Genomic DNA, 25,745 nt, shown 5'->3' with positions numbered 1-25,745 from the left:
GGCCGGCTCCTGGGTTTCATCCTCTTGGACAGGGTTGTATGCCAATATGCCTCTGATTCCTGCCTAGCTGTGTATAGTGTTCGTTACTCTGTTGGTTTTATAGATTTGTGTAGTGATAAGGAAACCCTGCAGTAAGCGTGCCATTGCTAACACCGTCCATATTTTAATCTTCTGTTCAAAGGACTCTGACTTAAAGAGGCTTTGGCACAGGAAGCAGTGCACAAAGACCTGGAAAACAGGCCACAATCCTACTGTATATTGCAAAGATAAAGTAAATGATAATGATAATGTATTATTTTTATGCCACCCATCTTACTGGGTTGCCTCAGCCACTCTGGGCAGCTTCCAACAAATTAAAATACAGTAAGACATCAAACAAAACAAAACAAAAAACTTGCAGGAATTTTATTAAAGATACAAGCCAAGAAGTACAGTCAATGGAGCAAAAAAGCAATGGAGAAATTTTTAAACATGTAATTAATTAATTAAGTTGTAGCCTGTTTTCACCCCAAACCCAGTCTAATTGGTCTCTTATTTATATGTGTTGGGGTGTGGGAAATCCAATGCCTAGTCCTGCAACGCTGTGAACAGCACCTTAAATTCATTCCATGAATTAAAATAAAGTTAAAAATAATAAATAAAAGTAAGGAAAACGAATGCATGTCACCATGTAGGAAGTGGTGGGTGTTTATTGAATGAAATGGCTTCACAATTAGTGAGCTTGCAGTGAAATAAACAATCCCGCAGAGGGTTGGCTAGCTGGACCCTTCCCGTTACTGCTAGCCAGAAATAAGGCATGTGTGTGCTAATAGTCTCCTATGCTCCTTTGCCAATTTCAGGCATCTGTGTTATGTTTCTCAAAACAAACAGAAATTGGCGTTGGGAAGGAAAAATTCAGTGGCCGGCTCAGTTGCCCCAGAATCACCCAACTTCTCATGTTAGAGGGGACCAGATAGAGAATATAATCAAAAGTCAAAAACACTGTAAACATGGACCAACACCCCCTCAAAAAAACTAGCCACAGAATCTTCAGTGCAGACAAGAAGACCAAAGTCCCTAACTCCTAGAAACAGCATTGCAGGAATGGTCTTATGACTCTTATCACTTGAGGGGCACAACATGAGATACAAAGCAGGAACTCCCAATACATCAGTAAAAGTTGGAATTTATTTAATACATGATCTAATGTAAGAACCCAAGTCACATTCTTTCAATTTTCATAACTGAAAGACGGAAACATCTGCGGAACTTGTTTACAGAATTAAATAATACGGTAAATTCCACTTCTTTTTTATAAGTCATGGCTGCAAGTAGTGAGCCAATGAGATATAACAAACTGTCACTTGGCAACTGCGACAGAGGTTTTCACTGCCCTAGTTCTAGGTCAGTTTATGTATACTGTACCCTATTTCTCCTGGAAGATCAGAGGAGTAATTTGCCTGGATTGTTTGCAAAAACAGTAACAAAATATATAAACATGTTTTTTCAAAAGGCAATTTGTGACACCAAGATAGTAAGTCAAGTATTTTGGAGAGTTTAGTATGTGGTGCATCCATTATCCCCCCAGAAGACCAGCTGGGAAATTTTAGGCAGGGGTTGCTTTATGCTGAACATAAAATGAAAGGGGATATCCAGTCTTGCATATGTAAATACTTTCATCTGCAAAAGTTAGGCTTGTATTTGGCTATTTGTCTTCCCCTCCGCTGGATCTAACATAATTCTGAGTTAGAAGAGACCTCTAGTGGTGTTTTTTTAAGACATCCACTTTAAACTGCAATGCAAATTGTTGGGTAGATGAAGTATTATGAACATTCTCCAAATCTATGCCACAGAAAACATTGTTCTCTCATGACTTCTCTCCAAGGCATCACAGGAAGTGAAGTTCTTTAAAGAGTGATCCACTGGCCACTCAATTGCCAGTTTCTCTCTGCCAACCTCTCCAATCCCTCCCATTTCCCCTCTCCTTGCCACCCGCATGAAATTAGACCAAGGACTGCATGAAATCAATCTGAGGGCCACAGGTTTTCCATCCCAGTCACAGAACATCCTAGCCAACTGTACCAATGAGTGCCTTCTCTCCTACAAAATAAAATAAAATAAAATCCCCTTTTAAGCTCTCCTGGCAAAGCCTTGCTCCAGATTCCACCTGTTGAAAAGGTAACATATCAGGGAATAAGATGCAGGCCCTTCTCTGCCATGAAGTGACTGAACTTTCAGTCAGCTTAAATTTAGAAAAATGACAGACATTAATGACTGAAAGTTGTTCGGATGTAAGCTCTGGCTGTGTACACACATTTAAAGCAACACACAACCCAGAAGAATCTTGGGAACTGTAGTTTACCTCTTACCCTTCCCAGCACCCTTAACAAACTACATTTCCCCGGATTCTTTATGGGGAACTGTGTTTTAAATGTGTGATGTGAACGCCGTTTCTGTATTCATAATGGCCCCAGTTTTTTGCAGGGTTCCCATGTACATGAACAGAGCCTACATTATCAAGTGCATAAAAAGAGAGCCTGTTGTCAATGTTCACTTGCTTGCTTAAAAATGATATTTTACTGCTTGTACTGTATTGTTCACCACCCAGAGAATGTTAAGTTATTGGGTGGTATATAAATGTAAATAAAACAACATTCTCTATGGGGCCCCCAATACTGGAATGCTGTCTCTCCCCAGGAAAGCCTGCCTGGCCATGACTCTGTCATCCTCTTGGTGCCTGTTGAAGATGTCTTTATTTTTCAGACATTTGGACAGCACTTAAGATCAGGCTTTGGGTGGCTACTGGTGTTTATCCTGTGTGGAAAGGGTTGATACCATGTGCTGTTTCAAATTATTTTTTGTCTTTGCAGGAACACTTAGTATTCAGTATTTGTATTGTTGCATTGGTGTTGTTAGCGTCTTTTGCACTTTTTTCCTATCGGGGTGCCAAATTAAATAAAATATTGCCGGGGGGGGGGGGGGAGGTAAGCCCCACCTCCCATAACTGGTCACATGATGCACACTGTTTGAATGGCAATGCTCAACAACTTGGGGGCCTTCCAGCCTACCTGAAATTAGGGTAGGGCCATAGGCACTTAATCACATAGGAGTTGGTTCCTATATGATTCCTAGAAAGTCACTTGAGGGTGCCTCTCCAGATGAGTGAAGTTATACGTGTATATGAATCCTGCACGATAAAGTGTGTACAAGCTGTTTACACAGACTCTTTTTGGACCGTTGGCAAACAGCCCCAAAAGGCAAATGGTGTGGCAACAGTCGGTGCAATCCCAATCCACACAGAGAGAGAGCCACTACAGCCCATAGGAGCTAACTCCTAGAGGCCTGAGGTCCCTTCACCCCTGCCAAAAAAAAAAGCTATTTGAAGGGACTAGCAGGTGCCCCCCCCCAGTTAAATGGGCAATGCCATTCAAATAGTGTGCATGTACTGCAACATGTGATTATGTGGTGTGGGGCTCACCAGCCCCGATATTTTATTCAAGTTGTCACCTGTGCACAGCCAGCCAGCAACAGAAATGCAGAGGATTTTTCCTGCTGCTGCTGCTGCTGCTGCTGCTGGAAGAGACCCTTTTACACGTAATAGGTATCATGAGGGGCTTTCAACATCCTGCCCTGCTCCTTTGCCCCTCATGCTTATATATATATATGCATATATTGTGTGTATATATATACACCCACACACCACACACAAACATATATATTGTGTGTATGTGTGTGTGTGTGTATGTGTATATATATATATATATATATATGTATGTATGTTTAGGGGTACTCTCATTTTGACTCAAGAAAACCACCATTTTATAGTTCAAATTGGGAAAAAGAAATACAGCAAATGGACAAAAGTACTGTACAAAGATTCACAAAACATTTAGGGGTACGCATACCCCTGTGAACGCCCGAAAAAAAGCACTATATATGCAATATTTGTGTGTGTGTGTGTGTGTGTACCCATGCATGCATGCAATATATGTATGTTTTTTAATAGAAAACAAAGGAAAAACGGGATTCTCGACCCCTGTCAGGAAACGCAGCCCTCCGGTCTGGAGAAGTCCTTTCTCCCACGCCTTTATGTGTCAGGATTCATCCCTTCTCGCCTCAAATATGTGAGAGAGGCCAGGCTGAGAGAACCTGACACGGGAAAGTGTCGCTAAGGCAGGACTTTAAACTCCTGTCACTCCTTCCCAGTCTCACATATCTCAAGGGAAGGAGGAGGCCGGCGTCGCTTTTGGCGCCCTTTTGCAAAGAGCTGAACCCGCTCCTTGTGAATTACTCCTATATAGGGAAGCTACACAGGTGTTCCCCCAGCGGCTTGTTTACAAAGGAGCGCGCCAAATTCACCCATGGCTTGGGAGGAGGGAGGGCGAGGAAGGAGTCTCAAGCCGAAAGGGAAGGTGTGTGTTCAAATAACATCACATAAAACGCTGCAAAACATAGTATTCCTGGTTAGGGGGCGTGATCAGACAGGAAGGCGGGAGATCTCTGATTCCCCGTATGTGGCGGGAAAGCGGGAAGTTTGAAAGATGTTATAAAGGGGCTTAACTAATTCGGCTCTTCTACTGAGAGAAAGGACATTCCTGTGGTAAATGAGGGCCTGCCATGCTTTTATAAACGCAGGCGCACACAGCTGTGTTATCTTTTGACAGAACCACCTTTTTTGTATTAGGGGGGAAGTGGGGGGTGGGAAACAAACAAACAAAAAATTATGCATTCTCAGAATGACGAGAAGTAAAACATCGATGCTAAATCGTACTTAAACGAGTACGATTCAAATATGCCTGGAAAATGGATGCTTTGGTGGATGGAAGGATATTTCATCCCACAACAATATCTATTTATCTATCTATCTATTAGGGGAAATTAGTGGTGCACTTATATAAAAAAATATTTTTTATTTTATTTCCATGAGGTGGGATGTTCAAAATCAAGGGGAAAAAGAAGCTCGGAAATGCATGAATTATAAAAAGCAGCCTCTCGCTCACTCTGTTTATTGCTCTGTGGAACCAACACAGCTGCTGTTATTCCTCATAACACTTCATTAATTCTGAATACAAGCGTTTTATTACTCTGACAATTCTGACAGGCAGGCAGATGCCGTATTTTAATAGAGCACCCTTCGATTTTTTCCCTCAGATAAACGACATATGCGGAGAAAACCTAAACTCCCGTAATATCGTCATTAATACTCTGCAAAGTGAAATACTAATTCTGTTTTTTAAAAAATAGCCCAAAATAGATTGCTGCAATTTTAAATTGAGGCAGTAGGCCTAGGTGTCCCCTCCCCCGCTACTGTGGCATGTCTATATGCATTGCCTCACACAAAACTGAAGGTTTTTATCTTTAGCCACACTGGGTGAGAGGCAGCTAAAATAGGGTTAAAATAGCTAAAGCAGGTTTATCTCTCTTTCTCTCTCTTTGTATCTTATTGTAACTGAATTTGTCATATCCTCATCTCATTTTATCCACCTGTGAGGGCCAAGAGGGTGGGATTTGAATATGAGAGATGCCGGTTCAAATTGCTGCTCTGTGCGCAACACAGCACTAAACTGTGACTCATTGAACTCTGGTATATACGTTTATTTTCAGGAGTCGTAAATCTGTCTTCACGATCTGACAGGTTCTGTAGCAAGGGCTTCATGGGATGCTACAGAGGGCTGAGGTGTGTGTGTGTGCCTCACTTCAAAGAGGGCAAACATTATCGCGGGGTTGTGTCAAAATGAAGAATTGCCACAGGTTCTGGTAGTATTTAATGTGGGCCAAGGGCTCTACTTTTGGATACAGAAATACAGACTTAAAACTAGAATGTGTTGAGAACAGGAAGGCGGCAATTTTTTAAAAAATCAACAGAGTGACAGATCTTAAACATTTACAAAAATGAAATATTATGCCTTGCTTCTCACATGTATTTACAGTCTAGAATAGTTTATTGTCTCCATGTTTATTGTTCTGGACCGCTGTATCGGCAGTTTTCAGTATAATCTATTATATCTTTCTGAATTACTTATCTAAATTTGACCATGATTCTACTCTTATCTGCCAGGTAGATTCCACAAGGTGACTGGAGACAGTTGCTCGGCCCTATGGGAGATGACCCTTGTGTTGCTGCAAGGTTTTGTATTTTCTTCCACCTTATTCAACATGTACATGAAGGTGTTGAGAAATGCAATTTGAGGATTTGGAGTTCATTGCCAGCAATAGGCTGACGATAATCTGTTATATCTTCCTCAGTTCTTGGCAAGGTGGTGCTGGAATCCTTGAACAAGTTGCCTGGAGTTAATAATGAGCTGGATAAAGGCCAATAAAAAGAAGTTCTATCCAGCTAAGACTGAGCTGTTGACGGTAGGTGAACCAGTTGACGGTAGGTGAACCTGTCAATTTGAGTGTGAGTGGGCAACCTGTTCTTACAGCACTTCAATGTTCATGGATCCAGCGTTATAGCTTGACAGTTTCTGTCCAGAGTGCCTTTTTCTTGTTAAGTTTGGTCCATCTACTGTTCTCTTTCCCATATTATAATGCTTGTGTCACCATCTAACATACCTTCTAAATTATATAATAACTTCAAATTTTTATTTCCATAATGCATTTTACGTGGGTCTGCCTTTGAAGACTGTCCAGAAACTTTAACTGATCTAAAATGTAGCACCCAGGTTGTCGATAAATGGCCTCAGAGACCAATCTTCGTATGTCTGCTGCCAGTATATTTCTTGGCACAGTTCAAAGTACTGTTGTTGACTTTTAAAGCTTAAACAGTCTTGGTCAGGGTAATACAAAGGGGCACCTTCCCTACTAATTTTCTACCTTCCTCTGTCATCAAAGTCATTAGTGGAGACTCTGTTGAGTATACCGTCCCTAATGAGGTATGGTTAGCAGTGAACAGGGCAGGGTCTTTTTAGTAGTGATACCATACCTGTCCTGGACACCTCACCTCTCATCCAGGAAGCTGGGGTGGGGGAAAGAGCTCTTTAAAGGAGTGTTCACTCCAAAATCAAGGAGTATTGATTGTTCTGTTCTAGTTGCTTTGTTTGTGTTTTAAAGATAGGTTGTTTTAGGCTGCATTTATATTTTGTATGCTATATTTAATTGGTTGTAACCTTCTTTGAAAGTGTTTAACTAGGAAGAAGCATAGCAATCTTTAAAAAACAACAACATTTTATTACTTGGGCAAATATGGTATTGTTGGAGCTAGGTGGTGGTATGTATCTTCTAATCCAAAGATGAACTTTGGAGTTTCTCCAGTTATTCTCAAGGCTGTGAGTTAAGAAGTTAACTTTTGTATTCCTTATTTTGAAGTTCCTTTATACAGTGTACCTGCCTAATTCCATGCAAGTTTACTCAGGTCAATATTTCTTATTAAGTGTTTTTAGGATGGCACATGTTATTCACACTAAGTTCAATCGGAGTAAACATTGATAGATGGGATTTCTGCTTTAACACAGTAGATAAATCATGCAAACCGAGTGCCTTTCTGGAATATGTAAAGGTAAAGGACACCTGGACGGTTAAGTCCAGTCAAAGGCGACTATGGGGTTGCAGCGCTCATCTTGCTTCAGGCCGAGGTAGCCAGCGTTTATTCAGAGACAGCTTTCCGGGTCATGTGGCCAGCATGACTAAACCGCTACTGGCACATGGAGGCGCGTGATGAGTGCCAGAGCACACAGAAACGCCGTTTACCTTCCTGTCGTAGCGATACCTATTTATCTACTTGCACTAGTATGCTTTCGAACTTCTAGGATGGCAGAAGCTGGGACAAAGAAACAGGAGCTCACCCCATCACGGGGATTCGAACCACCGACCTTCCGATTGGCAAGCCCAAGAGACTCAGTGGTTTAGACTACAGCCACCCACGTTCCTTCTGGAATATGTATATTTGCTAAACATTTTTTCCCGTTGTAGGCTGTGGCTTTTGCCAAGTTTGGGCATTCTTACTGAGATGCCACTACCCGACTACCTTTGGAGGTTTTAGCCTTTATTTGGTGGGAAATTGGATCATTTGTATCCAAGATACCCTGTTTGTAAAAAATAAAATAAAATTAAAAAGAAAATACCTAGAGAAAAAGATCTGCCAAAAAAAATGACACTGCCGTCAAATATTGTACTTCTGTTGAGGCATATTTTGCAAAAGAAGAAGAAAACGAAAAGTGCAAGGGCTCAGAAATTATCTGTGCACTGTTACTGGAACAAATATGGGTTCTCAAGCTGTGAGAATTTACAAGTCATTTAGAGCCAGAAAGAAGTCAGAAATATTGAATGTTTATGGTTTCTTTTCTATGAATAAATCAGATACAGTATATGCACAAACAGCATCATTTATTATGATGATTGATTTGTTGTGCAAAACATTTTTCTAGGCTCCTGTCTTGACTAAGCAGGTTTTCTAGAGGCCTAGAGTATAATGATAGTAAACCCATATTGGTCATAGGTTTGAAGTCTTGTTTATTCTGTTATATTTTACTCCAGGAAGAGCCATTTATCCTAAACAGAACCCAATAAGGCCAACATGTATGTAAAAAATAGATATATTCTAATATGATTCCATTGAGATCCCAAGATGAAATTTTGCAGGAAGCTCATGGAAGTGTTTAATCATATTACTTTTTAAATCACTTTTTAAAATTTTAAATTATGTAACTTTAAAATTTAAAGTAAGTCCATCACGTGCCATATCATATTAAAGCCCATGAAGTTCTGAAGAGATTTGTATTTTTAGTTTTGAAATATCTCAATTCTGGGCTGAGCTTTTAAGGTTTTTGTGTAGTCTAGCAAGGCCAAAATTGTCAATTTTTTGAAATTTCAAACCCTCGTAACAGGATGAGATAAAAAACAAAAAACTGAGATCTGGGACCTTCTCTTATACTACTTTTAGGAAACTGAAACTGAAAGCAAAATAAAATGGTAATGTAAAAGACTTTGGATCACTTGACATGGAATGGCCCACTCCATGCTTGTGAGTGCAGAAGTGAGCTTATTGCTACGTATTTGCTGCTCTTGTGATTCTCCAGATTAGAGGAAATAAATGTAAATTCAATGAAAAGCTTCTGGCTATAAAACAAAGAACTGCCAGTACTTCAGAGGCGTCACATTTATGTATAACAACAGTAGATGCTAGAAAACGACTCATAGATTTGGACGGATGATGGATGTGTTGTATATTATACTTATAAAATTCAACATTTACTTACCCTGTTTGTGTAATATATACCAGTCATGCCATTTTATAGTCCTTGAGCTCATTGTTCCTTTCATTTTTCCTGTGGATTTAATTTTCCTTATCTCTATACTGTGGATTTCCCTCCCGATTTCAGGCTAGGTTAACGAACCGAGGAAGAAGGATGACATATCCTGCAAGAACCAGCTATACCTTGATTCCAAACCAGAAATATCGACGAAGCTACCGTCGTTCCAGCAAGTTTAGCAGCACCCTGGATGCAGATTCTCCATCTCTGTCAACCCTTGGGGATTTCAAAGCACTCCCCTTAGAAATCTTTCAGATGGTTTTAGAATATCTGCCAGGTGAGAATTTGAGGCTTTGTGATGTATCTGCCACGAAAGCTCTACCCCACTTGCCAAATGTAGCATACCACATTAGCTGCCAGTTCATATGTGGCAAGCCACTACCTCTGGTTTATCAGGCGAGGCTGCTCATTTATAATTGACAGTGGCAATCTGTTATTGTTTATTGAGATGCAGAGTATTTTGTACCAGTGGTCCTGTGGTATACTTCTTTGGCTTGTTTTGGTTCGGGACTCATTGCCCTTATGCTGCTGTTCAAGTTTTTGGGACATATACAGTGGTACCTTGGTTTAAGAACAGCTTAGTTTATGAACAACTTGGATTAAGAACGCGGCAAACCCAGAAGTAGGTGTTTTGGTTTGTGAACTTTGCCTTGGAGTTGAGTGTGTTCCATTTGTAAATTGAGTCCCCTGCCACTTTGGGAAAGCACGCCTTAGTTTAAGAACGCTTTGGTTCAAGAACAGACTTCCGGAACGGATTAAGTTCGTAAACCAAGGTACCACTGGATGTGGTTTTTTCCTCTCAATATGGAGTGCCTACATTGGGGTTTTTTTGTAAAAAAAAAAAATGTTAATTCCTAGTCTATACTGTAGACTCCTATTCTATACATCAGGGGAACCTCAGGCCTTGGGACCAAATGCGGTCCTTTAGTTTCTTGGTTCAGCCCTAGGAACTCTTTCCCACACCCTCTTTGACTCCTTTTGCCTGGCTGGAATGTGCCTTTAACTGTGGCAATGCCTCTTGCTTGCCTGGAATGAGAATGGGGAGGTGTGTGGTATATGTGGGTATAGAAACCTCCGACTTTTGCATGGCCGGAATGTAACCTACTGTACAAAGATAAGAGGTGTGCCCATTGCTCTGCCTACTCTTGCATCTGGTCCTGGCCACCCCTGGTATATGGCCCCCAGAAGCTTGCCTACAAAAGAATGTGGCCCTTGGGATGAAAAATGTCCCCACCCCTGCCTGCTGTACATATATACCAGTATCTTATGCAGTGTGCAGAAGGGCTTCTATGGAGTTGAAAAGTAGGGTTGTGCAAGGTCAGAAACAATTACTTGCCTCCCCAAAATACCTGTTTGGTGGATGGATGAATATGCACAAGAATCAGATTTAACTAATTAAAGGGAGAAAGGCTCCAACAATTAAGGGGCAGAGAGGACAATGGGATGGAAGGCATTGTAATAAAGCTGCCGAAACATAATCAGCAACATTGCAGAAATGCTAAGTTCCTGTTTATGAGACATCAACTTTCAGACTAAGAAACTGGAATTAGAAGACAACTGGAGCCTGCGACAAAATGTTGCAGTGGAGATTGCTCTTGTTCAGGGTTCTAGCCATTCTGTTCCACTTGATTATCTTTCTTTCTCTCTTCTTTCTCTCCTCTCTTCAACAGTCGTCCCAGCATTATGCAGCCATTGAGCACACTCAGTTCTCACTGGGGTGTTTTGGCTCTCTCCTCCTCCATTTAGAGTCCTGCCTCCACCCCAGGTGTGTTATATTTCTGCACAGCTGTGGGTTCCCGTGTGTCCCTTTTATTCTTGTGCCATTTTGACTATATATAAGCAGTAGCACTCACAGCCTGAACAATGGAAACAGAAGGACTTACCGTACTTAGTCACATGATTAAACTGTGTCTGGTTCACATATCACATTAAAACATAGTTAAAATAAACTGTGTTTTAATGTGAGCAAGTGGCATGCTAGTTGCAGGTGCTTCACTCATCCCCTGCTCCTGCTGCACTGCCAGGAAACAAGCAAAAATTTTTCCTTGGCTTGCTCCTCAGGCCCAGCCTACCGCTTCTTTCCCAGCAGTGCAGCATCAAGGGGAGCAAAGCACATTGTGAGCCCAGCTTGTCAACTATTTTGTAAGAGCAACAATGGTCTTGGAATAGTCAGCATCCTGAAGTTCATAATAAGGATTCTGGGGAAATGTTTCTGTTGAACCTCATATGGGTGAGAGGAAATGGAAAAAGAGCTATTTGCCTGTGTCTTGTGATGGGAAAAATTAGCTGAGGTCTGAAGGTCTGATACTAAGTCACTGGGGGCCACAATGAATCCTCAGGCCACCCTTTGTCTAAGATAAAGTGAATTATTGACTTGATAAGCAACAATGTTTTTCTAGAGAATAAGGGCTCATGGTTGTGTGTGTTTTTCTTTTCCTTTTCCTCCTTTTATTCAGTGAAGGATATCAGCATGCTAAGCATGGTATCAAAGACTATCAGCAGCCGCCTTATTAATTACATCTCAACTCCTACAGGAAACCGAAGACTTTTGCGGCAGGACTTTCATAATCCTGAGCTATCTGGCTGTAGGAAAGGATTCTCCATGCTAGAACACTACAAATCCTTAGGTGACAACAACGACAATTTTTTATTTTATTTTTATTCCAGGGACACAAAAATAGATTTCAATCAAATAAAAAGAAGCCAGGATTCAAGATCCTGGTTAACTGGAGAATAAGAACACAGATACAAATTGAATCCTTTTAAAATAACAGGGAAATATTATTGAGCAGAATAGGAGGGTAATTTCTCTATGGCAATTAATCCAGATCCAGTTTCAGTCATATAGTGAACAAGGGTTAGTTTCTCAACAGATGAGCATAAATCTCAAGTCTCAAAGACTTTTGCTGGAAATTTCTTTGGTTAATGAAAGACCAAAAAAAGGAGAACAGTAGTTCTTTTTAATACTTTCTGCTGCATACAATACATGCATACATACATACATAATTTTATTTGTATGCCACCTTTCCATACTTCAAGCCAAGCTCAAGGTGGCTTATAACATGAAAAAATAGATAATGACAACATAACAAAAGTAGTCACAAACAATAAATAAAACATCAAATCAATCAATGTCCACATTAATCATGAGATCTAAAATAAAGATATTTAAAAAAAAATCAGTAAAAGCAGCAACCTCCCCCTGCCCACCTGCAACAGCACCCATGCAACAACACCTCAGTCCAAGAATCTTTTCTGCAGCCTCAGATTTTGTAGCTGGAGTCAGTCAGGGCCCCACTCTCCCATCTAGTTGGGAAAAGGCCTGCAAGGCTAGAAGCAGATGTTCCAGGACCAGAGCCAAGATGGCCTCTACGTCTTTAGTTGTAACATACCCTTGCTACATCCTGCAAAAAAAAAAAGAAATCAGTTCCATGTACAAAGTTAGGAATTGAATAATGCCCACGTAGTTCAGCAAGTCTGTGATGGTCACAGCAACCCAAGTTTCCCACTTTTGAAAGATGGCTTCTACAAAAGGAACACAAGAAGAGCCTTGCTGGATCAAGCCCAAGGCCCATCTAGTTCTGCAATCTGTTCTCACTGTGACTGACCAGATGCCTATATGAGAAGCCCATAAGCAGGGCATGAATATAATGGCGCTCTCCCTTGTTTGTGAGTCCCAGTGGAGGTAGAACATAGCCTCATACACCATGAATTTGCTAATCATCTCTGAAAGCCCTGCAAATTGGTGACCACCACTATAACTTGTGGGAGCAATTTCCATACTTTAAAATGTGTGGTATACTTTCTTTTGTCTGCCCGAAATCTTCTAACATTCAGCTTCACTGAATGGCTATGGGTATTATGTTAGAGAGAGAAGAGTTTCTAGCTACTTTCTCCACAATATGCATAATATTATACACCTTTATCATGTCCTCTCTTACTTGCCTTAAAAAAAAACTAACTAAAAAGCCCTAAGTGTTGTTTTCGTTGCTGTTTTCTGAAACCTTTGCAGCTCTACAATACCCTTTTTCAGATAAGGCAACCAGAACTGTACACAAAAAGTTACAGTTATCTGGGCCCTCCAGATGTGGTTGGACTCCAACTCCCATCAGCCCCAGGCAGCATGGCTGGCGGCCAGGGGAAACAGCACTACAAAATGATCAAAATGTGTTGCTCCTTCTGGGATAGCAAAATGGTCACCAAGTGAGTTTTATAGCTAAGCAGGGATATGAACACAGAACAAAGGACTATGTTCCAAGTCCTTAGCCCTTACGTGGCTAAGGATTCTCTGTTTCAGCAGCTGAATGAGCAAAAAAGCTCTTTTACAGTTTCATCCCTCAGCCTTCTTTGCCTGTCCCCCAAATATATTTCCAGCATTCCCACTCAGAATTCGCTACCAGTTTTCCTGAACAATACACTGTTGACCTAGTTTTTTAAAATAAAAATTTAAACCATAAGTTTCCACTGGCTGAGAAATATTTTCCCCTACTACAAACAAGCTGTTCCAAATCCTACATCAAAAAAACAACTCTGTTGTTGCTTCCTTGTGTGCTATGCCATAATAATTCAGAATAACATGGCTTGAAAGAAAGTCAAAAGCTCTTCTTTCCATGATAGACAAGGCTAGCTGAGTTTCCCCCAGTGTACTTTCAGATTCTTTTGTATTTCTTTTTAATATAAATATTTTTAGTAACTGTCACTTTACAGTTGACACAACCTTTCTTGCAAGGCTTGAAATGCTATTTACATGACCTTTTAAAAACAACAACCATTTCTGAGGTGCTTTGATGTGCAAGTCTCAACACAAGGAGCCAAAGTTGGCAGAGGCCTCAAAGGATTTCAGCTTTACAGGCTGATCCATAAACCAATTAATCTGGAGCACTTTCATTTTATCCAGCTGATGTCCAAACAGTCATTTTAAGTAAATGAAACTAATCAATTTACAACTACCAATGCTAATAATAAACATTTGTGTAATACCTGTTGTGTGCCAGAGAGGCTGTATGGAGCAGTCAGCGCTGTCCTGCTCAGAGGGCCTAAGTCAGGCATGTCCAAAGTCCTTTTTGGGGGCCTAATCTGGCCCACCCTGTGGCAGTTCAATCCCAAAAAAGCTCAAAAACTTAAATACTAAAAAAAGCTCAAAAACTTCAATCCTGAAAGGACACAGTTCTGAGTGAGTAGTAGGATTAGAAAAATTTGAGCGAGTAGGAGGATCAGAAAGAAAGAAGGAAGTATAGTGACAGCATAAAAGGATGTCATATGGAGGAGGGAGAAAGGTTGTTTTCTGCTGCTCCAGAGAAGCGGACACGGAGCAATGGATCCAAACTACAAGAAAGAAGATTCCACCTAAACATTAGGAAGAACTTCCTGACAGTAAGAGCTGTTCGACAGTGGAATTTGCTGCCAAGGAGTGTGGTGGAGTCTCCTTCTTTGGAGGTCTTTAAGCAGAGGCTTGACAACCATATGTCAGGAGTGCTCTGATGGTGTTTCCTGCTTGGCAGGGGGTTGGACTCGATGGCCCTTGTGGTCTCTTCCAACTCTATGATTCTATGACAGCAGAAAAGCAAGGAAGCTTAGAATGGGAAGGGTAGTTCAGGAAATGATTTACTGGAAACAGAAGAAGGAAAGTCATTGTCATCTGACTATCCTAACTAGCTGTCTATTAACAGTGTGTAGCCTATTATTTAGTTTATTAAATAAACGGGCTTCTGGCTCCTAACAGCACGGGCGTGCAGGGTTTGGCAATACAGTACAATTCAGAATATTATATTTCAAAATATTCCTGTGTGCTTTTTTCTTTCTTTGCAGGCCTGTTGTTAAAAAGGTGTACTTTATTGCTACCTACAAAGGAGAGATTGAAGTACATACACAAGATACTTTCAGAAGTAAGCATAACAGCTTTTTTAAAAACCAACCTTTGAACATGTGCACATGCAAATTGCCTTATGCTACCTAAAATGCCTAGTAATTTGAAGGTTCCACCCCTCTTTTATCTTTATAGATTTCCTGTTTTAAATTTAGTGGCTGCTCAGATCCATTTCATTGTTTAGGACTACAGTGTTACGGAGTATTTTTACAGGTAAAGGATACTTTAAGGGAGAAAAGCATTTGGGTTCTGTGGTTGCTTTGAAACAAAACAAAGTTTTGGGGACCTGTAGTTCCTATTTTTGGTCATCACAGATAAAAATATGAGTTAGCAGAGAGGTTCGTCTGTTATTTTCCAAAATGCTAATTGCACTGATGTGTCATAGAAATCATAATCAGAAGTCAGTCTTATTCCATTCATTTCTCCGAATCACTGTGTGACAGAAAGAGGGAGAACTGGATTGTTAAAGATCACTGAGGATGTTCCCATGGGGAAAATACCCAATACTTCGCTTTTCAAGAAGTAATTTGGAAATATTGGTGCACACTGTAAAATTTGCTTTAAATGAGTGTCGCTACAAAATCCTTCTGACGGAATCCTTCTGACCTGAATTTATGACTGTGAGGTTCTGGAATGGACAAAAAATATGCCTCCATCTGTCCTGGGAATCTTAATTTTCCCACCTGTATTACTGTGTGGATATATGGACCCCCCTACCTTGTTCCCAACGGATGCAGGTGGCGCTATGGGTTAAACCGCAGAGCCTAGGACTTGCCAATCAGAAGGTCGGCGGTTTGAATCCCCGCGATGGGGTGAGCTCCTGTTGCTCGGTCCCTGCTCCTGCCAACCTAGCAGTTCAAAAGCACGTCAAAGTGCAAGTAGATAAATAGGTACTGCTCCGGCGGGAAGGTAAACGGTGTTTCCGTGCGCTGCTCTGGTTCGCCAGAATGCTGGCCAGATGCTGGCCACATGACCCGGAAGCTGTACACTGGCTCCCTTGGCCAATAAAGCGAGATGAGCGCCGCAACCCCAGAGTCGGCCATGACTGGACCTAATGGTCAGGGGTCCCTTTACCTTTTTACCTTGTTCCCAGATTACTTGTAGGAGCCTCAACTCCCTTTTGATGGTGTGATATTCTCTCTGCAACAAAGAGTTCGTTCTATGGCTTTATACTATTACTGCTTGATGTTTCATTCTCTTCCTGTTGTTGGTAAAGGCAGAGCTATAACTCTTTCACTGCCTCCCAGGTATTTGATGCAGCTCTTCATCTTTGGAGGATTAGTATCTGTCTCCCCTGTCAGCCCTCTACTTCTGCTAGTTTCCCCTGGCTGCTTGCCTTAATTTCATTGCCTCTCTCCCAAGGACAGTAGAGTCAGGCAACTAGAGCTCAGTACTGAGTAATATTAGAATACTGTACACAAAAAATATATACATAGCTAAGAGATGTTGGACCTATCAAAGTGATTTGGTGATGTTTATATATCTACTTTTGTTTTTGTTTTTCTCTGTAACGTTTTCAGACTTTAACAGCAGGTTGGGATGAATTAGAATGTCATCGGGTTTATAACTTCCTCTGTGAGTTGAGTAATTTACCCCGGAGAGTGCAGACAGTTGTCGGCAGCAAACCTGGTAAATACACCATGTGAGGGAGAATGGTGTCCTACAACCCTCTTGCTCTGAATTCAGGAGGCAAGGGCAAGATCCTTGACTCTGAGACTGTGTACACACTCCCATTTATTTTGCATCCAGTGTGCCCCCCCTCCCACTGTTTTAGGAAGTGGTATATACACAACATTGGGACGCGGGTGGCGCTGTGGGTTAAACCATAGAGCCTAGGACTTGCCGATCAGAAGGTCGGCAGTTCGAATCCCTGCGATGGGGTGAGCTCCCATAAAGCGAGATAAAAGCCGCAACCCCAGAGTCGGTCACAACTGGACCTAATGGTCAGGGGTCCCTTTACCTTTACCTTATATGCACAACATTACCACAAACCCTATCTATCTGTATTAGCCCTGTTGCTTCTTACAGAATGCTGCCTTTTCCTGCATTTCCCCCAAGCCATTTTCAATTGAAACTGAGATTGCATTGCAGGGGGGTGGACTGGATGACCCTTGCGATCCTACAATTCTGTGACCTAGCTGTGTTTTAAACCAGTAATGTTCTCGCAGCCTGTAGAACTCACTTTCTGCTATTATTTGCAGCAATGTAAAACCGGACTATTCTGTACCAAGGCTGATTCCTACATGTTGATTTAATGTCTTAGGAAGTGCCCGAAAACTGGAGCTGAGGATAAGGATCTTTTGCCGCAGTGTTCTTTTGAACCATTGGATTCATCGGAGTGATTCAGCATTTTGGCTGACACGTATTTTAAAGCCATGGCCTATGGTAAATCAAGCCCGGCTACTATATATACTGTTTGGGCCTGCCTCTAACTTGGATGGTAAGCTGTTTTAAGTAATAAGGCACAGAATCTATAACATAGGTAGAAATATATGGGTAGGCTACCTGTAAATTCTGCCTATGCAATTCCAAATGTTTTGTTGCAGAAAGAATTGGGGTTGGCTTTTGCTGTCCAACTCCCCAAGGGACTTTGATTCCCCTAAGTCCATGATGGGTCAGAGAATAATGGATGGAGGCAGGATTCAGGGAAAGCAAGGCAGATCTTTATTTTTCTGTTGCAACAAAGTCCCTCCCCCACCCCTTGCAAGGAGGTGAGAGACCCAGAACAAAGATGTGCAAGCCCCTTTTAAGACATTAGACATTGTCCAACCCCTTAGCCAAAGACCACCCTAAAAGCATCATGCATACATCACAGAAAGAGGCAGGTCTACCACAGAAATTTGAGTGTGTGGCTTCTCTCCTGTCTGCCAGGATACCTGATAATGTTTTAGTGATTGCATTACCTGGGCAGTCTGGCCATTCTTTTGAGATGGTAAATACTTTAGTTCTTGAACCCAGGTCACAGGACCACCCTATTCATATAAAAAATATGCCCTTAAGGCAGGATTTGAAGTATTTAGAAGAGAAAGTATTATTGGGAAAGGTTTCTCTTCTGCAGAAATATTTCTCTTCTGAAATATTTAGAGTCATTAGGAGAACCAAGATTGCTCTGTGTGCGAAAATAATGTATAATTTTTTTCAGGGAATATTTCTTAAATTTTAGAGGGAGAAGGATTGGTTTTCTGTGGATTGTGTGTCAGCTGCGTGTGTGTGTGTGCGCGCGCGCGCACCCTAAAATTTTATAGCAATTGCAAGAACTCCTCAGTGTACAGTGGTACCTCTGGTTACGTACTTAATTCGTTCCGGAGGTCCGTTCTTAACCTGAAACTGTTCTTAACCTGAAGCACCACTTTAGCTAATGGGGCCTCCTGCTGCTGCCGCGCTGCCGGAGCACGATTTCTGTTCTCATCCTGAGGCAAAGTACTTAACTCGAGGTACTATTTCTGGGTTAGCGGAGTCGGTAACCTGAAGCGTATGTAACCTGAAGCGTATGTAACCCGAGGTACCACTGTATAGGGAAAGCATCATGAAAGTATTCTGATTTACATCATTCTTGTTGAAGAGACTGTCCTTGTTAGGTGTGGAATCAGCTTCTAACCTTTTATGCTGCAGTAGACAGGCATTGCAATTGTTTCATGCCCTCTCCTTAGGAGAAGAGAAAGGCACAATTTGATTGATGAACTTTGGCATTTGCAAGGAAGGCGCCATCTTACACATTGCCCCCAGACTTGGCCTGCCTCAGCTAGTAAAGAAAGTGCTTGACAGATTTTCACAGTTTAGTGTGCGGAAAGATTCGTTTTCCTGTCATTTCACCCCTCCACCATATTATTTCCCATCTGTGTCTTCTTACACAGCTATGTGTTTTTTTTTCCAAAATACAATGTCTAGTTTACAGCAGTGCTTCTCCATGCCCATGCTCCCTCATGTCAATTTTGCAGGAAACTTAACAAAGTCACCTTGCGTGAAAAAGCAAGTGCTGTCAATTGTACCTGGCACCAAAGCATTGGCAGGCATTTAGTGTGACTCATTCACTCACATTTTATTGGGGGGGGGGGTTCACATGGCATCATCAGCCACTTGTAGCCCTCTCATGTTTTCCCAGTGCTTTTGCCTTTTCTTCTGAAGAAAGTCTGACTCTTTTTGAGACGTTCAGAAGAGTAACATGATCTCCTACACAGGTTTAAATGCCCTTAACGTGACACTTCCATCTTTTAAGGAGGCACAGTTCTGATGTAGACAGTTATGTAGACAGGTGACTCTATTGCAACTCAGCACACACTCAATATAACCTTCCTGGTAGGCATTTCATATCCTCATTAATTTTTCCATCAATCTTCTGATTAGCAATATGGATCCTATCTGGCTATATATCTTTTAATATTAAAATATTAGCAAAGTGCTGCTTGAACAAAATCGGACTGGAGCACTGTAATACATTAACACTGACTTTGAAGAAAAACCTTTTCCAGTCACTTTCATTTTAGTAACCCACATAGGTAAAGGTAAAGGATCCCTGATGGGTAAGTCCAGTCGCAACCGACTCTGGGGTTGCGGTGCTCATCTCTCTTTACTAGCCAAGGGAGCCAGCGTTTGTCCGCAGACAGTTTTTCCGGGTCATGTGGGCAGCATGACTAAGCCACTTCTGGTGAACCAGAGCAGTGCATGGAAACGCCGTTTACCTTCCCACCAGAGCGGTACCTATTTATCTTCTTGCACTTTGACATGCTTTCAAGCTGCTAGGTTGGCAGGAGCTGGAACTGAGCAATGGGAGCTCACCCCATTGCGGGGATTCAAACCCCCGACCTTCCGATCGGCAAGCCTTAGGCTCAGTGGTTTAGACCACAGCGCCACCCGCGTAACCCACATACCTCACCCTAATTCAACATTTATCTTCTATATTTCCAATCCATTTTGGGGGAGGATTAAAATATTAATTATAATACTACTTAACTTTTAAAAGAGTTGTGGTAATTTTGCTGTGCAATCACCTCTACTGAGTTACTGTTGTTGTTAATGCAATTCAGGGCATGTGGTTTGGCAGAAAACGACTGACGGTCCAGCAGACGAAACCAGTTTGAAAGGGTTGGCAGATGCCATTAAACTACTGTATGACACAGAAGCAAAAGAGTGGACGGCAGATGATGTCATCAGTTTGTTGGATGAACTTTCAGGTACAGTACTGCCTTTCTTCTACTCATTCTCCTAAGAATCCGGAATATTATGACATAGCCACATTCAGAGCCAGTTCACATGACTCAGGGCTGGTGATGAATTGTGAACTGACTCTGTCTAGACTGAGTGTTTTGCTTGGATGGCAGGATAATTTCACTGAACATGACATTTCAGTATGTGCCCAGACCTATAGTTTGGCATGCCCCCCAATTACTTGGCAGTGGTGCAATAAGCTGTGGCCACAAACTGGGAAACTTACAATGCCGGCACAAGGTGAAGCGATAACACAGCCATCTTGCAATGTGCAGGCACTCAGCTAAGATACATGCTACTCACAATTCGGAATGACTCACTGACTACGCAGATTGGCTCTGAGGGCCAAACTAGGTGTGTTTTCTCCATTCACAGTGGGAGATGGGGATCTGGACACAGATAAAGTAGGAGATGCTGATTGGAAGATGTAGGAAAGCATGTAGAGAACACCTGGTTGGGGAAGTCTGTCTTATTTTAACAGTAAAAGGAGACAGAGTGATGCTGGATTCTATTTACTCTCTGTAGTAGGTTGTTCCAGATTTTTTGGGATTTTGGCATTTTATTGCTTGGCTGGGAAGCTGGTTGGTTTTGTAGCTCATATTTTTTATTATCTGATTTGTTGGTTACATGTGCTTTATTGGTGCTGTATTGTATCTTGAGGAAATACAACTACCAAAGGGAGCATTTTTTATATATAAAAAAAGTTGAAGTAACATAAGACGTATTTTTAAAATACTTTGAATATCTTTTTAAAAAAATCTTATTTTGATAACAGTGGTTCCCCGTGACTGGCTTCTGGAAAACAGTGCCCGGCTCCTTATCTTGTGTGGAAACAATATCTGCTTCACTTTTATGGCTAGTAAAGCTGTGAACGGTCGAGCTATCGAACTGGCAAGGCTGGTGGTTTTCCTGGCTTTGGTGAGTAGCAATGAACAGGCAACTTTCCTTCTCTTGTAGTACCTTTTTTCAAAAATTAAGGCATATCAAAGAGCCACACTCAATGTCCATAGAAACATGACAGCAAGCTGCCTTATACCAAGTCAGAACATTCATATACCCCGGTATTGTTGGCAGTGGCTGGCAGAAGTTCTCCAGAGTTCCAGGCTTCTTTTGGTTTTGGTTTTTTTTACCCAGCCCTTCCTCAAGATAGCAAAGATTGAACCTGGAGTGGAGGATACTTCTGCATGCAAAACATATGCTCTACCACTGAGCTGCAGTTGTTAATCATGATGTTAAATGCACCATTGCATTTAATGGCTACTTTTTCTTTAAAATAACGGGTGCCAGGGGTGCCAACTTGAATAAAATATTGGGGGGGGGCAGCAGGTAAGCCCTACCCCACACAATCAATCACATGATGCAACACACACACACAATTTTAATGGCAATGGTCATCAACTTTGGAGGGGGCGGCCCCCTCAAATCTTTTAGGGGGGAGCGAAGGGACCTTGGACCCTAGGAGTTGGCTGCTATGAATGGCCAGGGATGGGGAGAAATGATTGATACAATAGCATTGGGGGGGAGGAGCCAACACTTCCCACTCCACCACAGTCTTGATTAAACACTTCCTCCTTGAAACTGTGAAGGACGGGTGCGGCGCTGTGGGTTAAACCACAGAGCCTAGGACTTGCCGATCAGAAGGTCGGCGGTGAGCTCCCGTTGCTCGGTCCCAGCTCCTGCCAACCTAGCAGTTCAAAAGCACACCAGTGCAAGCAGATAAATAGGTACCGCTCCGGTGGGAAGGTAAACGGCGTTTCCGTGCGCTGCTCTGGTTCGCCAGAAGTGGCTTAGTCATGCTGGCCACATGACCCGGAAGCTCTCTGCGGACAAACGCCGGCTCCCTCGGCCAGTAAAGCAAGATGAGCGCCGCAACCCCAGAGTCGGCCACAACTGGATCTAATTAATGGTCAGGGGTCCCTTTACCTTTACCTTTACTTTTACCTTGAAACTGTTGTTTGGCATGGGAAGGAAATGGCATCAAAGGAAGCTGCCTCCCAGGCCTAATAGCTGGGGGGGGGGAGGGTGAGAGAGAGAGAGAGATTTCTATCAAGACCACAGCAGGTGGGATAACTTCTTCCTTATGACCTACAGTATTGATCCTAATTACTATCTTCTCCCTCTCTGTTGCCTGTTATTTAGAAGAAGACGAAACTAGAGACGTTTAATGTCATCTTAATTTGGCCCTTTTGCACCAGCTTTTCTATTACAGTGTTCAGGCTACTTGCCAAAATTAACAAAATTGCAGCAAAGTTTTGAAAGAGACAGTTTAATATTATCTCTGTGAATACTGCAAGGCTAATTATCCTGCCTTAGGGTGTTTCTATGGCAGCATCCAAGTATGTCGCTTTGTGGATTGCCCACTGCACGATTTTGCTCTTAAGCAGGGAAAGCATTTGTTTTGTACAACACTCTTTGGAGAAATAATTCATTTGGGTTTTGCAGCTACATTTTACTCTCTTAATAGCCTGGTTCCCATTTAGGCTAGTTGGAATCTGCACGCCAGACACAGACACAACCAACACGCACACACACATGAAAAATGTGTCAAAATGCCCTGCATCTAACACATTTTGCCTGCATTACAATATGTGTCAGAGCTACTCTGTGATGTCTGGCAAATTAGTACAGATAACAGGCGCATCTTCCTGCTTTTTTCTGTCAGGCAAGCAAATGCAGCGGGGTGTGGGGATGACAGACTCCTGTACCTTCAATCGTTGCACAGGAGAAGAGGGTAGATACCGCTTTTCATGCAAGAATGAGCAAACCAATCTCTGCTGTTAGCTACAGTGGCTAAAAAACTGGGCTATGAATCGGAAAGCTCTTGGTTCAGGTCTCACTTCTGTCATGACCTCACCTAGTGGCCCTTTATTCTACAACATGAAGATAATCATACCAACCTCACAGGGCTGTTGTAAAGATTATGTAAATCACTTTGAACATTTGAAAGCACTGTAGCAATGCTGGGTATAATATTATTAAATTTACAGAAAGTGCTGACCTTTGCTGCAAAGGAAGAATTGGCAGTACACTTAGAGCACACATCTTCCTTTTAGCCATGGCTTGAACTTTCCTGCGCCTGGTGTCATATATGATGTCAAGCACAGGAGAGGTGGACATGGTTTTGCAAAACAGGCTGATGAGCCAATGTGCAGGCCATAGATTCCCCATCACTGATGTTTTGGAGTGAAAAGGGAGGAAGCAAAGATCAACAACTGCTGTCTATCCCATCAATGGAATGGTCATTAATATTTTCTGTTCTTGTCCCAGGTATGTGAGAAGGACCTCTACTGCATGGACTGGGCTGTTAAAATGATGCAGAAAGTCTGCAAGGTTTTCAGTACTCCGGGTGAAAGGAACAACTTCCTGCAAGGCGTGGAGAATTCTTTTGCACACATTATCATGGACGCACTGCAGTCCGTGATATCCGGTAAGAAATCCTACAGGTAGCAGAACCGTTGTCACCTGCTCATTTCTTTAATTACTGCTTGTCCCTGTCGGCTAGTTTCACTGGGTGCCTTTTCACTCCTGCAATTTTCAACCTGTGTTAAAAAAAAAAAAGGAACAACCCAGTTTCTAGTACTAGCTCAAATTAAGCTCTGTGAACACCAAGAGTAGAGTCTCCTTATAAATGTGTAATTCTCTAAATGGCTTCACACTGCAGAAGTGAATAATAAATTAAAACTTAATATCTGCTACCCAATCATTATGAATATGCAGCAGCGTGAGCTATTGGCTTGCTACTTGCCATTAAATGTTTACAACAATGCAATCAATGCTGTCACAAATCACTAATATAGCACAGATAGGGTAGCCACTAAGAATAGTCCACAGACTTGCACATTTTAAGCAGATTCTGCAAAATCTGTTTCCATAAAAGTATGTCTTTTTTTTTACCTCTTATTTATTTCACTTAGGGGAGCACGATGAGGAAGACAGCAGCTTTCTTAATCTGTTTCATCTGGTAAATGCACAGGCAAATTTTCATAAGGAAATCCTCTATCTGGCCATGAGCAACAGCATGTAAAATTCTCAGCATTTTGTAGAAGATACCACCATGAGGAGTGTTTCCTCTTTCCCGTGTGGTTGCCAAAATCTTAACCGGCCTTCAAGATTCACACCTCAGTGGTCGTGGGCAACTGCATTATAGCTGTAAAAAAAATTTTTTTGCAGCTTCTGAAGTGTGTTGTTTAATATTTATATATTTATATGCAAACTATATATCTATATATTGATTATACATATTTATACTAGCTGTGTTGGAAAACCAGTTGCATTAGCAGGAAGTGGATATCGGTTTGCAGAAAGGAGAAGCCTGCTATGCTTTGGAAAAACTGGGCAGAGGACCACAAAACAGTCACATTAAATACTTCAGGTGGTGCAACTGCTGCTTCTTTCATTTTTAAGTCACTCTGAGATCGAGAGAAGTCACTTTTAGTTCTGGTTTCCCTTTGGGATTTCATTAAAATGAAGGAAGCATAATTAAAGAGGCCCAATCAGTTTTATATCCAGTCTCTATTATGCTATTAACCTTTAAAACAGAGAACTCTGCTGTGGATAATTTAAAGTTGTTAACTGTATGTGATTTCACCGGAAAGAAGGTTTAAAATAGACATTTCCCCAGAATCGGAGGAGTAGCAGAAGGATCCCCACATAGCATGGCATGTAGAAAGTTAGCACATTGCAAAGTGCATTATGTTGGCCCCTGTGAAAGACATTTTTTGTGCACTTTGTACTATGGTACCTAAATGTGGGCTGCATTTAATGGATTGGACTGATTAACTTTTTGCATACTGAAGGAACAAAGCAGACGTTGATCATTGATCATCCTTTGCTCCCATCCGTTATCTGTAGTAAAATCAGTAATGCAAATGGAGTTATTTTAAAGCTACCTTGGTTGATTTATTCATTCAGAAATAAGCCATGCTGTTTTTGTGTTTATGTACATCACTACAGAATGAATGACTCCCAAAAAGGGACTTGGCAAAATGCACTCTGAAGTTGTTATGGATTTGTTCTGAATTTGGTGTGGGACTAGGACAAATTTAAAAAGTTAAGCTTCCATGTTGGGTTAAGCGTCGTTACACCTTTATGCTTATGTATTGTGATGAGAGAGACAAGAAGGTGATGTGAGCAGCAGCGTTTATCTTTCCCTCTGCTGGTTTTCTAAAAAAAAACTTTTGCTGCTTCTTCATTATAACTGGAAAAGATGCCTTTTTCAGTTAAAGAAAACTCCAAAAGAAATTCCAGAATATACTTATGACTTTAAACTACTGTCAGTTTTTTTAAAAAAAACCTCTCAGTGAAATTGAAAGAATATATTGAATGCCCAACTATAGTCTAAGAACTTTTTAAAAAATGTATGAATATATATGTATATCTCTTTTCTAAATTATGTTTCTATTTATTGGACATTACATTAAAGAACAAGAAATGATGAGCATGTA

At 41.5% G+C, this 25,745-nt stretch overlaps 1 protein-coding gene and 1 long non-coding RNA gene across 18 annotated transcripts; one reads left to right on the top strand and one right to left on the bottom strand.

Moving 5' to 3' along the window:
* The first annotated feature begins 4,096 nt into the window (after positions 1 to 4,096).
* FBXO47 (F-box protein 47) lies at positions 4,097 to 25,745 on the top strand. Of its 17 annotated transcripts, none has more exons than XM_083408342.1 (13): positions 4,097 to 4,391; positions 6,038 to 6,106; positions 6,226 to 6,336; positions 9,300 to 9,507; positions 11,687 to 11,857; positions 15,039 to 15,115; positions 15,232 to 15,309; positions 16,617 to 16,725; positions 17,360 to 17,536; positions 20,121 to 20,267; positions 21,077 to 21,219; positions 23,569 to 23,728; positions 24,216 to 25,745. In XM_083408342.1, the coding sequence occupies exons 3-13, from the start codon at positions 6,277 to 6,279 to the stop codon at positions 24,323 to 24,325; spliced, it is 1,440 nt and encodes a 479-aa protein (XP_083264468.1). In that variant the 5' UTR covers positions 4,097 to 4,391; positions 6,038 to 6,106; positions 6,226 to 6,276; the 3' UTR covers positions 24,326 to 25,745. The 17 variants fall into 17 exon arrangements, with proteins under 17 accessions (XP_083264468.1, XP_083264459.1, XP_083264466.1 ...); XM_083408333.1 differs by having other exon boundaries at positions 4,309 to 4,391; positions 6,042 to 6,106; XM_083408340.1 differs by lacking the exon at positions 4,097 to 4,391 and adding an exon at positions 4,440 to 4,489.
* LOC310661853 lies at positions 12,171 to 14,475 on the bottom strand. The gene is made up of 2 exons (XR_014504144.1): positions 14,211 to 14,475; positions 12,171 to 12,634 (listed from the first exon to the last, which is right to left on the bottom strand). It is a non-coding gene; the product is annotated as an uncharacterized lncRNA (long non-coding RNA).

This window comes from Podarcis tiliguerta, assembly GCF_965153285.1.
Source record: "Podarcis tiliguerta genome assembly, chromosome: 13".
Classification (NCBI taxonomy): domain Eukaryota; kingdom Metazoa; phylum Chordata; class Lepidosauria; order Squamata; family Lacertidae; genus Podarcis; species Podarcis tiliguerta.
This window is presented reverse-complemented; position numbering and strand designations above follow the sequence as displayed.

Bases quoted from the DNA above. Each gene is read 5' to 3' on its own strand.
- FBXO47 (XM_083408342.1), top strand. From the start codon at position 6,277: ATGAGCTGGATAAAGGCCAATAAAAAGAAGTTCTATCCAGCTAAGACT. The intron at 15,116-15,231 runs GTAAGCATAACA...TTATCTTTATAG, and splicing joins TACACAAGATACTTTCAGAA to ATTTCCTGTTTTAAATTTAG. The intron at 21,220-23,568 runs GTGAGTAGCAAT...TTCTTGTCCCAG, and splicing joins TGGTGGTTTTCCTGGCTTTG to GTATGTGAGAAGGACCTCTA.